This window comes from Triturus cristatus, chromosome 1_1 (assembly GCF_964204655.1).
Source record: "Triturus cristatus chromosome 1_1, aTriCri1.1, whole genome shotgun sequence".
NCBI lineage: Eukaryota > Metazoa > Chordata > Amphibia > Caudata > Salamandridae > Triturus > Triturus cristatus.
The window spans coordinates 926,944,478-926,961,173 of NC_140579.1; the positions used below are offsets into that span (position 1 = coordinate 926,944,478).

The window sequence follows — 16,696 nt, forward strand, 5'->3', positions numbered from 1 at the left end:
AAGAGAGTTGGCCACTGTATTGCTCACATTCTCTCAAAATGCCCACCTTGCCCCCGGCCCTGCCATATCTCTTTCATTTCTCCTTTCATGGCCCCAAGCCCCTTTGACTCACCCATGTGTCCCCAGTGACCCCGCCGAAGGCTCCACTGCTCCTTCCCACTACAACTTCATAGACCCTCTGCTTCTCAATCTTTGTGAGCTGCTTCACTATCGTTTTCGGTAGCCGTGGGTGACAAAATCTAATCATTCACACTCCACCATCTTTCACTGACTCTACTCTGTGTTCCTTGATTCTGCCCACCCCTTCATATAATAGCACTGCAACAGCTTTGCTCATTTTACTGCTGCTGGGTTTGGTAAATGCCATCTCTCAGCAATCTGTGAGCTTTGGCTCACACGTGTCCCTTATGCCTGGACAGGGCTGTAAGAACTTTGGGTAACTCTCTCACCTTTGCCAGTGTACTGACATCCTTGAGTCTCACCAAGGCAGCTAGGTGAGGTCGGCCATTCTTATTCCCAAATGCACCAGGGCTCTATCGTCCCAGAAGAGATGCTGTGGCACCTGACAGCTGTGTGTTTGTATTCCAGGAGCGGTACTGCACAGCCCTGGCAGAGGAGGAGCGGGGGCAACTGCAGCAATTCTACATCCAGAGAAGACTACAGTCCTTGGGACAAGGGAGTGTGCAACCTGTGAACGCTGTGCATGCAGGGAACCTCTGTGAGCGGGTAAGATCCACAAACGATATCTATGTCCACCTTTAATTTACTCACAATGCTTTCTTCAATCTTCACTCATCAAGCTGTAAGCCATTTTTTGCCATCAAAACAAAGGCCAGGTGTCATTTTCATCTTCAAGTCAAGGAGTAGAAGCTATGCTTACTCTCCAGTCAGAGAGTGGAAAGAACATTTGTCCACCCCTTCAAGTCAGACTGCCACTTTCATCTGATAATCAGTATATGAAAGACACTTCTGTCATCAATGGGGTTAATGGCAACTTTAACCTCTAGTAGAGAACCAGCGCCATCATTACTCTCCACTCAGAAGAAGATGCACTATTTATTCCTTAGAGAATAAGTCAGAAACAATATTTACCCTAAATCAGAGAGTGGAATCCATCTTTACTCTTCACTCGGATTTAGAGGGCCATCTCCATCTGACAACCAGAGTATGAAAGCTAATTTTATCCCCCAGTAAGTGTACCAATTGCATCTTTATCCTCCAACAAGGGACATGCCAGTGCGAGGGCAAGATAAGACCATTGCCCTCCAACCAGAAGATGGAAGCAATCTTTACCATGCAGCCCGGAGGCGGAAGCCGTACGTATCTGATACTCACAGAGGGTGGAATGTATCTGTATATTAATCAGATGGGTTGATGTGATCGGACTCCTCCAATCAGAAGCCAGATGTGTCTCTACTCTCCAGCTGGAGAATAACATTTATCTTATCCTCAAGACGAGGGTCACTGCTCTCTATTACCTCGAATCGGGGTATATGCCTGTTCTCCTGAGTTCAAAATACCAGTTGCAAAGGGGCAGATTCTGGGAATCTGCCCCTTTTTGACTGGTATTTTTTCATTTGGGATGAATCATCCCAAATGCAAAAATCGCAATTTAAGTCATCGCTAAATTTGCGATGACTTAAATTGCAATTGCATTTAGGGAATCGCAAATTGCGATTCCCTAAATACAATGCATTAACCCCCAAAAATTTGCGTTTTCGCAATTAAGAAACGCAAATTACTATCAATTCAAAGTTGATGGTAATTTGCGAGAACTTTGAAAAATGCACAAACGTGCATTTTTTTAGAGTTCCATGCTGCACACATGCATGCTCTTGGGGCATGTGTATGTGCAACATGTGGTAACATGGCAAATTCAGGGGTGCATCAGAGTCTCCCTTTGGCACCCTTGAAATTGTATGCGCAATTTGGGAGTACCTATTTGGCACTCGTAAATTGCGCATGCAATTCCCATTCATTCCTATGGGCCTGCAGGCCCATAGGAATGAATGGGAAGCAATTCCTTAATAGCGATTTGCAATTTGTGAGTCGCACTAAAGGAATGTGTAGGAATCGCAATTTATTTTGCGATTCCTACATGCATAAGTAATTGCGATTCCTAAATTGCTATTTCTTAATAATCACAATTTAGGAATCGCAATTACAAAGTTTGATGCATATGGCCCCACATTTCTAAGGCAACATTGTTCGAGAATGAAGATGCTTGAATCTAGAACCTACAACTTTCGATTACCTTCCATTTGAAATTTGATCTTGGAACAACCATGATACCTGATTGGCTGGATCACGCATAACGCAATAGTTTGTAATTCTCTCGGTGCTGTAGCTGTTGAGTTGTATTTCCTAACGCCAAGAAAGAGGCAGCCTACACCACTCAGTGGACAGATTCAGATAAGTGTGCTTTGGCCTCATCGAACTTGGAGTTTACCAATGAGTTAATACTTTTTCATGCTGGATGCAGTCTGAAGCGTGGGTCATTTTCACAGATGTATTAATGTAACTGTACGGGGTTAACATCCATATTGTTAGTAAAGAGAACATACAGCACAAAAAAAACCTATGCTCAGTGTGTTTAATTAATACAATCACACACTTCAATTAGAAATAAATAAACTTAAAATACAGTAGAGAGAAAATGTTTCAAGCACCTATTAACAGCAAGCATTAAAACAAATGAATTCCAGAGTAGGGGCTGGTTGGAATTCCAGAATTTAGATGCCAATATTAAGAAAAGCCGAAACCTTAAAGGAGCACAAGGTGGCTGAGGACATGTAAAGAGACGAAGGTAGAGTTCTTGGTAAAAGGTGATCAGATCGAAGTCTGTGAGATATGGGGTAGGGGCAGAGGGTTTAAACTCATGCAGATACTACACAGAAGTTCATGCAAAGTAGGAAGTCAGGCATAAAAGTACGCCCTTGGGCAACGTGGAGGCTGGCCACCGCATGAACATTACTGGAGACCGCAGTGGAGCTGTGATCCGGCGTGCTGAGGACCCGCTGGCTGCGCACATGACTAGTGCGCATGAAGGTGACCATAATGTAATATCTCACCACAAGTGCCGAAACGAGATGCGTTGTTGGTTGGGCCCTTAAGACCCCTTCTACTATCCCACACACACCGTAGTTCTGATCCGAAGGGGAAAACTACCCAGTTGCTCTGAATAAAGGCATGCCACAGATAGAGGCCACTATCCACCGGCCCGAGGGGGAAAATTACCCAGTTGCTTTGTGTAAAGGCTTGCTACAGACAGAAGCTACCATCCGCCGGGCACATGCATGAAGGCATGGGTCGTAAAGACCCTAAGCAAAGGATTTTGCAGTTTGGAAAGCCAGCAGAGAAAATGCAGGAAACAAGTACCAACATGGCGGAAGGCGGACAAGAGGCCGCCCCTGCATGCGATCCTTCTACAAGCCCGGCTTTCCTGTTACAAGAGCTTAGGGCCGGCTTCTGAAGATTAGATGGCGGTTCGGCACCCTGGAAAAGAGTTTGGACAATCTGGGGGCCAAAATCGAAGTGCATGATAATCGGTTGGATACAGTGGAAGGGAGGGTTTCAGATTTAGAGGACGGGACCGTCCAATCCACTAAGCTCTTGGAACGCATGGAAAAGATCCTCAAGGACGTTGCTATGAAATACGAAGATTTGGAGGCGCACAGTAGGCGTAACAACATTAGCATTTTTGGGGTCCTTGAATCGACTACCACTGGCCAAATTGATCTATTTCTTGAACCTTTACTATCTGATCTTTTTGGTAAAGACGCTTTCACGCCTGGCTTTGTTGTTGAGCACGCACACCGCTTCTTGGGCCCTCTCCCCAATCCTGGTTGCCCTCCTAGACCCATAATTACCCGCATCATGAACTTCCGAGACAGGGACACTGCACTGCGCCTCGCAAGAGAGCGAGGTGCGATCACTTGGCAGGGATCAACATTGGCTCTGTTCCCAGACCTTACAGCGATGGTTCAGGAGGGAGGCGAGGCGCAAGTACAATGGAGTCAAGGCCACGCTTAGAAATTTGGGTCTCAAGTATGGCATGCTTTACCCAGCGCGCCTTCAAGTAGATATTGAGGGCAGATCCCGAGTTTTCGATAGACCCACCGCTGTGCAGGAATTCTGTAAAAGCTTTGAAAACAACAGCAGTCAAAAGAACGCAGATGCCTCTAGATCTTCCCCCCTCACAGTGGCTCGGTTGCCAGCATGGAACTCTTCTCCACTGAATGATGCTAGTACCAAGACCTGAGTCGCTGTTGCTCTGGTCTGAATGTTTTCATACTATATTAAGATAGGATAACTAACATGTTAAGTAGATTTACTACAATACTGGGTTCTGACGGGGCGTTGCCTCTCCCCTGTGTGTATAGCACGTTAAAGGTGTTATTAGATTGGAATGTATCTTACTTTTCTTCTGCTTATACATTTAGGATGTTTACATGATACATTTGGTTATTGTTTGATGGGGAAGGTTCCTTGCGATGCGTTGCGCAAGGATGGGTAGGGAAGGGAGGGAATCTTCACAGTTTTTGGATACGATGATCTGTATACCAGTATGCTCACTGTTTCAAGAAGAGTTTTTCTTATGACGCAAATACAGCATTCATTGAAATTTTGCTTAGATGACAACATTGAATAACCTGTCCGCCTACTCTGACCTGTCGCTTATCACATGGAACGTTAGACGCCTCAACAATGCTAGGAAAGGGAAGCACATACTACATTACTTGCAGAGGCATAAAATTGATGCAGCATTTTTACAAGAAAATCATTTTCTCAAAACAGACGTCACCTATGCAAATCGAGCTGGGGCCCACATCGCTACTTTTCAAGTTATAGCACATACGCGAGAGGCACTGCGATATTGATACATAAGCATCTCCCTTTCCACCTTTAAAAAAACTCACTGCGATAGAGAAGGTCGTTATACATTAGTAGTGGGGAAACTGATGGGCCACAGCGTGGCATTTGTGTGCTTATATGCCCCCAACACCGATTCCATGATTTACACTCTCAAATCCTGCAGCTAGATGCAGAGCACATATTTATGGGGGGCGATTTTAATTTGTTGCTAGACCCTTCCTTAGACCGCTCCTCCACCTCCCCGGTCACAAAGCCGCGTGCGCACCGAGCGTTGTTGGAACTATGCGACTCCTTGAAAATGCTAGCTGCTTGGAAACGGCGCAATCCGACTGGCTCCACCTATTCTCATTACTTGGCTCAGTATGATACATGGACCAGATTGGACTACTGGCTGATCTCCCCAGGACTGTTTCCATGGTATAGGGGCATCCAGGCACTCCCCAGAATGTATTCAGATCACTCCCCAATCGTGCTGGGGGCTCGTATTCCCAGACATGAGGGATGTGAAAGGCAGTGGAGATTCCCAGGACGGGCCCTTAATGATGACGTATTCCATTCCGAACTTAGGAACGCAATAGAAGATTATTTCAAACTAAATACTGGGTCAGTTGAGTCCTGGGCTATTCTCTGGGAGGCCTTCAAGGCCTATATGCGGGGTGTCTGTATTTGAAAACATGCAGGGGTGCTGAAAGATCTCAGGGCCACTGTGGCCCATATTGAACAGCAATTAGAATCATTAGACAGAGAGCTGCTTAACTGCCCAAAGCCGGATGGTCTTAGGAAACGTTTAAACCTTTTGACTGAATTCAGGGAAGCGGCAGAACGGGAAACCCATTTTTTAAGTAAGTATGTTACCGCTCGCCGTTACGGAGAGGGCGAGAGACCTGGCCTCACACTATTGCGACTTTTGAGGCCCCCATATAGAAGATCTTGTATTACCGAAATCAGATCTTCGTCAGGTCAGATCCTCACAGAAACTCTAGAAATTCAAGATTAATTTTTAACATACTATGACACACTATACACATCTAGAGTAACGCATAATCCAACAGATCAGGAGGAATATCTGGCGAGATAGCCTTGGTATATTTGGAAAAATGTATGCAAGAGTTCCTAGCGGAACCTTTTTAGGTCGAGCCTAGAACAGCGCATGCGCTGTTGCTCGACTTCTAGTAAAGGGGATCTCGAAAGTGCTACCCAGGCATTTGCTGGCTGGCTACAAGCTTGAGTGCATGTGCGTGTGCACGCGCGGCCATCTAGCTTTTGCAATGGCTCATTAAGCCATGCTCCTCCACCCCCTCTCTCTCTCTGCTCTCAGTCCCCCTCCTCCCTGCTCCCCCTCCCTCAGCTTCTGATGTGAAGTGAGTTACATTTGTGGATAGAATTACAGCTTTAAAAACGAACGGAGCTAACACGTTTTGATTGGATTTTTTTGTTTTTTTTAATCCTCATTGGATAGCTATAATTATGGTCTCTGTCTGCATTTCTTTATTATGTTGCTGTTGTTATTGCCTTCTCATGATGTGCTACGCAGCCCACAAATTACTTGAGATATTCGCTGAACAAGTGAACCTCTTAAGTGTGGTTAGTTCCTTCCCCAGGATGTGATGACCTTTGCTTAAAAGACGATCCATTTTTGCTGAAACGAAGAAACTAATGAAAAATGGCTCCGCCCGAAGGTCCTTGCAATTATCACAGAATCTCCCAAGATGGTTACAGTGCTTGTCCTCTAACACAACTCCACCAAAATCAAATTACATTTCTATTCATTTTTTTGATGGAGGCATTTTTAAACAAGCATTTACAATGCAATGGTCTCGGCATTGTTAAAGTTAGAGCTATTGGAATTGCTCCTGACATTATTTTGGTTAATGTTTTTGTTTTTAAAACATTTAAAGAAACGGCATTATTATTTACAATGTCAATAGCTTAATCACTCTCAAATGTGAGACCTATTGCATTTGCACCCAGACACAGAGCCACACACACAAAGCCACCCACACACAGCCACTCACATAGAGCAACCCACACACAAATAGAGCCACCCACAGAGCCAGCTACACACACACACACAGATACCCACACACTGACAGAGCCACCACGCATAGAGCCACCTACAAAAAAACCACCCACACAGAGCTACCCCCACACACACAGAGCCACCCCCACACACACACAGAGCCACCCCCACACACACACAGAGCCACATACACACACACACAGCCACACACACACACAGCCACACACAGCCACACACAGCCACACTTTCAAAGCCCATACATGACAGTAACCCGATTCAAGGCCCCATTCTCCCGATTTATATTTTTTAATCTCCCACTTTGCTCTTCTGAAATGTTGGCATGTATGCCTATGGGGGTGGTCGCGCTGCTGAAGATGATAGCGCTGCCGAGATTACTGTACTTTTTCCGTACCCTGCCGGTATGGATCCCGATCACCTTTTTTAAGACGCTTCGGACTTTGCTGACAGGATTTATATGGGGAACTGGGAGGCGGCGGGTGGCCCTGTCCACCCTGATGAGGCAGAGGGAGGATGGGGGACTGGCGGCCCCGGACTTTGAATGGTACTATCTGGCGGCGCAGCTGCAGTGGCTGACACAGGCCGTGGCGCGCGAGTTTCTGGGCCCGGAGGGCCCGGGGGGTAGGCTCATCCCGCGGCATGTGCTGTCCTTTATTGTGCTTCGGCAGAGCCTCCGGCTGGATCAGCTTACCCTCGAGGAGCGTACACTCCACTTGTGCTGGATTCGGAGTCAGAAGCGAGCAGGCTTCGCAGCCCCGTATGCCCCGGAGATTCCACTGGGCATGTGTACGGCCCTCCCTCATGGCGGGGATTGGTCGGCGTTGGCTGGTTGGGAAGAGCGGGGGGTACACATGATTGGGGATTTTTATAGGGATGGCGTATTGTTGCCGGACTTGCAAGGGGCGTATGATTTACCGAGGGGGGATTATTTTCTGCACACTGCCTTGGTGGCGGCGATCCAGAAACAGTGGAGGATGGGGCTTTCGGAGCCCCCGATTTCTTTGGGGTGTCAGTATGTCACTATGGTGGCGGGTACGTTCAGGGCTATCACTTGTCTATACGGGCGGCTGTCCACGGAAAAAGTGCTGCCTCTGGATGCCCTGAGGGGTAAATGGGAAGGGGATCTGGGTAGGCCCATTCCTGAGATGACGTGGGCGCAGCTGGTGCGGCGGGCCTGGAAGGGCACGCGCAATGCCAGATTCCAACTGGTCCAATTCTATACTTTACACAGGGCTTACTTAACTCCGGTTAAACTCCTACAGTACTTCGGAGGCTCCCAATCGCCGTGTCCTCGGTGCAGAGTGGAGGGTGCTGATTTTGGTCACATGTTTTGGTCCTGTGTGGGACTGGGCTCTTATTGGGTAGATGTGGTGGCGTGCCTGAATCAAGTGACGGAGCGAGAGCTGGAGGCGGAGATGGGGACTTGCCTGTTGTTGTGGTTTCCGCACACCCCCAAAACCAAAATTACAAGCAAGTTTTATGATCTAGGATTGATAATGGCGAAGAGGGAGCTCACTATGCACTGGAAGGCTAGATCTGGGCCGAGCTTTCGGAGATGGAAGGCGAGCTTCTTGTCCTGGGCGGGGAGCGAAGGGACGCTGCGCCTGCAGATGGCCAGACGCACGTCTAATGACAAAGCGCTGGAGGCGGCACGGGCGTGGGGAGCTCTGGTGGAAGGGCTTAGATCCTTGGAGGAGTTGAATGAGGAGGATAGGGATCCTGTGGACGGGGATAGGAGGGTGGAACCCGGGGTGGGGCCCCTGGGGCGACTGGGGAGACCGCCATGAATAGGGCCATTTAGGTACACCTGTAGAGGACTCAGCGTTTGCACAATGTATTGGTAACTGTCGACTAGTTGTGGTGGGCGGCTGGGATCTGGATGGGGGGCGGGGGGGAGGGTCTCCGGAGTCTTGAGAACAGTGGACAGGCTCGTTTGATTGCCCTGGGCTCGGATTTCCTGAACCCCGGGTCCCTCCCAGCAGCAGTAAAGGAGGGGTTGACGCGGGCACACTGGCAGGGGGGGTGGGGGTAGAGAGGGCGGAGGGTTGGGGCATTAGGGAGGAAACGCGGGAAGTACGGATTACTCCTGATACATATATTGAGGATTGAGTCCTTTATTTTTATTTTTCTGTTGTTGGTTTCACTGCACTGATGGAAATTTAATAAAAAATGTTTAAAAATAAATAAATAAATAATGTATGCCTATGGGGGTGTGTGTGTGGGGGAGGGGGTGTTCTTTGTTTACCTTGTGGGCAAAGAGATGCTGAGGCTCTGACAGACGGGCATAATGAAAGATGGGTATAATGGCATCCAGTACCCCACAACTTCAAGCGTTTTGTGGAGGGGCGCCCTCGCAGCGCACACGAGAGGTGAACAAATGAACGACATCCCCATGGGGTAGACACCGGGGCAGCTACTGGAAGTCTGCAGGCCGGGGAAAGGGTAACTGGGGGAAACGAAGGGGACAGAAAGAGAAAAAAAAGGCACAGAATCACGGGGACAGCAAAGGGGACAGGAGAAAAAAGGCACAGAATCACGGGGGCAGCGAAGGGGACAGAATCACGGGGGCAGCGAAGGGGACAGGAGAAAAAAGGCACAGAATCACGGGGGCAGCAAAGGGGACAGCAGGAGAAAAAAGGCACAATATTTACATTACACATTCGGGCACGGGGAGATTAAAAGTTGCAATGTCCGCAGCTAAGAAGCCCCGATCTGGTCTATTGTGCCTTAGAAATGAGAGACGAGTCACGGTTTTGTCACCAGTGCTTAGTGTGTTAATGAAACACGAGTCCAGGGAACCAGGGTTTCCACAGGAGCAAACACAGATGCTGCCGGGGCAGTGACTATCGGGCTCGGGCAGGAGGGGCGGGCCAAGCTGCATACATTACGGCTCTGATGGGCAAAGGTGTGCAGTTCCCTTTGTGGGTCATGGCAAATCTTTTTAGGGACCTGAACGTTGAGGCCACAGCCCAGAGACTCCTTGCATCTGTTCCTCTGACTCCTGCGCCCTCGGCACCAATGGCACCCACTTAGCAATCCGCTCAGGGGAGACTCATTTACATTCGGTGCATTCGAAATGAGGGGATGCTGATGAACTTTTAAGGAGTATGGGGAGCCAGATAGCAAATTACTTTACCTAACTTTTGTTTTTTATTTATATAGCGCGACTACCTTTGGTTTGGAGCAGCTCTACTATCCACAGCCCCACTGTGTGAACCTAGCGAATCTACAGACCACCTTTATATGTGGGACAAATACAGACAACACACCGCCCCTCCCCCCTCATGTGTAGAGCTATCACTGCCCACAGACCCTTCTATGTTTGGAGCCACCACTCTCCACACACCACGCCTGGGTGTGGAGCTGACGAACCCCTGTCCACAGATCCCCCCTATATGTGTGAAGTTATCAGTGTCCACAGACCATCTCTCACATCTCTATCCTGATCTGCTCCCTGCAGTGCTGTCCCAGTGATCAGACATCTCTATCTGGCTCTCAGGATGCATACCTGTTCCAAGCCGCATCGTGCACCACTATCCAAACAATGGTACATCCGCAGAGCTCTCGCAATGCATCTTTACCCAAAACTGCACGCTCCTCTGCTGTCCTATGCTAAATCACTCATCACCTGGAGCTACCCCCTCCAGTAGTGTCGCAGAGAGATGCACCAAGCCCCCTCCTGCAAGGTGTTCCCGTCCTCACCGCACACCCACAGAGCTCTCCTCTCACAATAAAATCTAGGGCCTTTCACAAATCACCTCGTTCCTGGGTGCATAGTGCCAATATCGGCAACATTTATCACAACACACATAAGTACATAAATAAAAACACACGACACTGAATGTAAGTGGAGAAATATTGCTGCAGGTTTATTAGCATAAGCAATATGCAAACATGGTGGGTTATCTTACGGGCGATCCCAGGGCAGGCCAGCCCCTATGCCGCCTGCCCGTCTGATAAGCCTAGAGTCACCATGGCAACGCCAATTGGTGTATACCTAATGTTGGGAGGGTCCCCCCCTCCCACCTGTGGACCACCAGTCCACTTGCTACACACGCCCCCCCGTGATGGGTGGGCGGAGCATACATGGCAGCCCCCGGTTGCTCAGACCCACAACCGCCTGTCGGATAGCGGGGCGCCGTCGGTCTTCCAGTGGACACGCTAAACATCCCTGGGTATCCTGGCTTAGCACCACACGGTGCTGCTGCATGCTATACCCCTTGGTATGTGCAGACCCTGGATCGCCCTGTAACTCCTCCTGCAACACAAAGTGAGAATTGTTAGAAAACCTGGCCCCCCCTTTGTCCCTCCGGACGCCGGGTAAGCGGATGGGCGGGCAAGGCGAACGAGCGGACAAGAGGGCGAGGAGGGGGCGGAGACAGAATATGTACCCCCCTGGCTCCTCCCCGCCGGAAGCAGCTATCTGCTGGGGTCTCCCTTGGTCCATCCCAGGGACACGACCTCCCACCCCTGTGCCTTCCTGTGGCACTAAGGCGGCCGCCCTCAAAGGGGCGGGCCGCTGCGCAACCCCCCCCCGGGCAGCCTTACATAGTGCCAATATCGGCAACAGTTATCACAACACACATAAGTACATAAATAAAAACACACGACACTGAATGTAAGTGGAGAAATATTGCTGCAGGTTTATTAGCATAAGCAATATGCAAACATGGTGGGTTATCTTACGGGCGATCCCAGGGCAGGCCAGCCCCTATGCCGCCTGCCCGTCTGATAAGCCTAGAGTCACCATGGCAACGCCAATTGGTGTATACCTAATGTTGGGAGGGTCCCCCCCCTCCCACCTGTGGACCACCAGTCCACTTGCTACACACGCCCCCCCGTGATGGGTGGGCGGAGCATACATGGCAGCCCCCGGTTGCTCAGACCCACAACCGCCTGTCGGATAGCGGGGCGCGTCGGTCTTCCAGTGGACACGCTAAACATCCCTGGGTATCCTGGCTTAGCACCACACGGTGCTGCTGCATGCTATACCCCTTGGTATGTGCAGACCCTGGATCGCCCTGTAACTCCTCCACAGCCTTGGGAGTGGCCACCGTCACTACCAGGGCCCCCCACCAAGGTACCACTCCTATTTGCAACCCGCAGCTGCCAATGCTTCCCCAAGATCCAGTAAAATTAAATCCATGCCTAAAGTGGAGAGGTGAACCCCATCACCCTCCAGGCACCCTGTGGACTTGGCGTGCATACGACGATGAAGCCAAGACCTTTTTGTTCTGCGCAACTACGCATGGCCCCAGGTAGGCCTTTTTACCTCCCAGGTCCAGCCAAAACAAGTCTACGCCCAACCGGACCGGCGGCCAGCATGCACCAACAGGACAGGAGCCCCCATCCTTTCTAAACTCCCCCGTGGATTTTTGACTAAAATGACCTTAAACCTATAACTGGACGATGGTCCAATGTAGCCTTTGCATGGCTGAGGAACAATCCCTTTGACAAGACACTCCTGCCTGACAGTGCCAATGCGGGAGGAGGTAAGAGTTGAAAAGCCCGCCTTACTTCCTCTTTCACTCAGTTGGAGTATGTCCATCGCATTCCATCAGACACCACAATTCTAAACTCCCCATGGATTTAGGACTGAATTTAACCTGCCTAAGAATAGGCGATGGTCCAATGATACCTTTGCCTGGCTGAAGAACAAAACCTATTCCAAGCCACTCCTACCAGGAGGTGCCAATGTGAGTGAGTTAAGAGATGACAAGGTTTGTACCTCCTCTTTCCTCCGTTATCTGAGTCGGAGCACTAGTCGGAGTGTGCCATCACCTTCTGACATTCACCACCATATGTGAAGCCTTGCCCTTCCAACTTTCTGCTAGCGTACTAGAGAGCAGACAAGGCAGCGTGACCCGGGGGGGGGGTGGACCAAAGCATAAATACCCTTCTATGTTGAATACTGGGAAAGACAATGGTTCTCCTGCTACTTGTAGCCCAACTATGTTTCCCAGGAGTTTCCCCCAATCATATGGACCAAGTCGCCCCTGTGGAAGGCCCCTTCCACCCTGCATAGCTGCCAGCCAGTGCTGGAGGGCGGGAGAAGTTGCCCGTTGCCGTTACTCACATCAATAGTACCTGTTTCGCCGAACACAAGGACGGGCCACTAAGTGAGCTGGCCAGGCTCCGCCCTTGAACCAGAGGTCAGACCCAGGCCCCTCTAAGTTCTGCTGCTTCACCTGCCCGTTAACACAAATAACTGGGGCAACTGAACCACTTATCGCCGTGCTGCATGTCCTCTTCCACGGGCACCTGTCCCAGCATCCAAACGCAACCAGAAAGTTGAACCGTACCCCAAACGGTAACCCCCAACTGGCCTGGAAGCGAGACAGACAATACTACTGCCACAACAAGGTATGTCCTTTGCCTATTCCATGTCTGGCTGTAAGAGTTAGACATTGCCAGTCCCGAGTGAAAAAGGAGCTCTACAGCTGCTGGTGCTAATGGTGGAACATGTGGCCTGATGGAGCAGACTGTAATTCCATTGCTACTGCCGTGCACGACCCACAACCATTGGCTCTCCATGGTACAATACCTTCATGCTAATCATGGTTTCCTAGGAGGATGTTGACAAGTCTTGTTTAAGAAGTCTAACCGTGTCCTGAACAGTACCCCCCAACTGGCCCTGATCCGAGACAAACCATGCCATGGCACATAGGTGATTTTAATAGCTAAGAGCCGGTCTAACAGCGTCAACCGGCATCCTAAGCTAAAATAGGAGTGTTGGAGTAAGGGTATCCAGTGCGAATAAAGACGACAGCCTCCCATCTGACCAACCGTGGCGGGAACCACTCCTGTAGATTTTAGTACAAATGGTCCCTGTTGACCTGTCACTGCCTGATGTACGTGACCCCGGTACATGGTCCCCTTGCATGGCGGCATGCCATTGAGACAAACATCCAATCCCCGATAAGTACCACTACCTGCCTACGCAACATTCTTGCCTGGCATTCCTCCATGCCCAGATATACCATGCGATGATTGCTCTACTCCGTCACTTGACCCGGCCATACTTCGAAGAACCAACACAGCATGACAAAGCGGCCTGTGACCTGCCCCAAACTCAACTGAATCATCCCATGAGCCGAATGATGTGCGAGCTCGCCGCCACCTCTGTCAAAGCCTGCCAACCCCACCGGTATTTGGACCCCTATTGCTCCCAAAATTGGGGGGGGGGGGGGGAGGGGGCAGTCCTGTTTGGAGATGTGTGTAATGGAGGACATGTGTCCTAGAGTACCTATTGTTTGGGTGCAAATATCAGTACCACAAATACCTGGTGTGTTCAATACTAAGAACAGTGCTAACCACTCAATCATCGTCTTAAAACCGTGTGTGACAAACCGGGAGATTAAAGGCAGGCAGTGTGACACGGAAAGACCCACCACGCGGCTGTGCCCCAAAATCCACCATCCCACATCAAACAGACCCGCTGGAAATACAACAAGAGCCTAACTCTCTGCACCCGCGGATAACCCAGGAAATAACCAATAACACTCGAGTAAAAAACAACGGAGGTCCTTTCAACGTGTAACATGTGTCCCGAATGTACAATATGCGCGAAGGTGTGCAGGTGTGTAGGAATAAAAACCTAACATTGACTGTGCATAGGAACTAGTATGCGTGCTGCTATGCAGCACAGCTTGGCCCCTCTGATCCACTTCACAAACTTTGGAAGCAAGCCTTTGCTGGTTACCCTCAGATCCTAGCCGTGCACACCTAACCCAGGGGGGTTCCCATACTAACGAAGCAATAGTCCTAATGGTAGACTGCTTACCGCTCAGTGTCCCGGGACATAAAATGCTAAATCCACTACATGATCAAAATTTTAGGCAGCACTTGTCTGGAGACATTCAACATCTGTCATGAAGCGCAGCACGTGGCAATCAAGCTTGGGGAGCTGACACGCCTCTATTTCCCCTTGAACTCCAAGTAGCCAAAAAGAGGCAAAACTGCCCCCCCCCCAAGGCTAGGATAGCTTCGGCAGGAGGAAAGCTAAAAGAACCGACAAGCCAACTCCTACCTCAGGGGAGCACATAGTTACTGCAAAATGGGTACTCCTACCTTCGACAGGATCCAACAAAAGACCGTCATGATGGCCCTAGTGGTATAGGTTCCACTGCCTCACTCATGAAATTACCGGGCACCCAAAGTGAACGGCTAACATAACGACACCAACGGAGCAGAGGGAACCCTGCGCAGGGTTCAAGGATCGTGTAACAGTTAACTAATCTGCAGGGCTAAACAGCTCGCTCTGGCGATCCCCCCTGGCAAGCAGACCGGCCACCAGCACACCGCGTTGTTACTAGGTGTTCCGCACCTGAAATCCTGACTGATCACTATTCATGTCGAATCTCCGCGCACTGAGACACCACGCAATGTAGAAATGTAAATGATGTGACGCCGAAGTAGAAACGTGAAACTAGAGCTCCCCGATACATGGGATACTGAGCACATGTCATGCGTCCCTATCTTCAATGCAAAATAAGCACTCCCTACAACCAGCCCATCTGTTGGCTAACCAGCTGACCAACAGCAGCGTATGAAAACTGGGTCAAACGTGCCCGTGCCGTGGGCCCACTGGAAGGCAACAGCCTTAAGGCGCCTGACAGGTCTTCCGCTTCGTGTGCGCCAGCCTGATCACCCTTCATAGCGTTAGAGTAATGCGCATAGAGAGAAACAATGTTTTTTTTTTTTGTTTTTTTTTTACAATTGTCTGTGTATGTGAGCGCAAGGTTGTCGAAACAAAAAACATGACTCCGGTACTCGACACCTGCGCAAATATCATTGCCTCCCTGAATTCACTACGCGAGGAGCACTACCTACCACAGCCCATCTATCGGCTGATCAGTGCTTTTAATTGTTTACAGTGAAATAAATCATCATCATCGCTCCGGTGCAAGGCCCACCAAGAGCTATTCTACATCATGTCAGCCTGCCTGCGAATACGTCAGCTGGGCTGTCTCCCCACACCAGTAAACAGCCAATTTTCGCTGAAGGACACCAACCGCACCGAGAGAGCCCTGCGCCAGCTTCAAGTATGAATAAGAGATTAAAACTCACGGGGTGTGGACGCAAGCTCGAGGCTCGCACCCTTGTTTCCTGCACCAGAAACGGCGATGCCGCCGACGGACCACACCCTCTCCCAAACTCGACCGCCTAACATTAGTCAAAGTAGCGGAGCACTCGAAGGCCTGAGTAATGTCCCCAAAGCTCTACAACCTGCACTTCTAATAATAGTCACAGGGCAGCGCTGCCTCGCAGTGGCCTGTATAACCTGACACAAGTCCTATGCTCGACCCGCAGGTGAGGAGACTGAACTAGTGTTGATCTTGTGCTGAAGGCGGTCATGGTGACGGAGGGCGACTCCGCGAGCTTGTGCTCAACGCACCATTAAAATAACCATAATAGCTCTACCGGATTTATTACTGCCGAGCGCCGCGTTTACAAGGCAAACTGCCTTGGACCGCCAAAATGCCCACACCATAGCTGAGCGCCCGCGTCTCGGGCTATGCTACTCCCGACCGCCACAACCGTCGGCCACCTCGCTGGTGTGTCACCTGTTCCCCCCCATCTGATGTGCCCCCTATTCCATATTGAAAATAAAAACACTTCTCTCGAAAGCGGGACATGCCAACGGCCCATAAAGCGCTCAACCGTAAAATGTCACATAAGCCCCAGTTCCACAGCCGCTCTCGGTACCCCCTGTCACAATCTCAAAAGGTCTCCCCAGGCCCCACGCTGGAGTGACCGAGGGTGGCTGCTGGCGCGCCAGGA

At 50.0% G+C, this 16,696-nt stretch overlaps 1 protein-coding gene across 1 annotated transcript in view; it reads left to right on the forward strand.

The window, feature by feature from the left end:
• Nucleotides 1-16,696, forward strand: part of LOC146871306 (protein prickle-like) — a 285,412-nt gene that overhangs the window by 1,642 nt on the left and 267,074 nt on the right. The window contains 1 exon segment of the mRNA XM_085599746.1: nt 589-726. Within this exon segment, the coding sequence (XP_085455872.1) occupies nt 589-726 (138 nt within the window).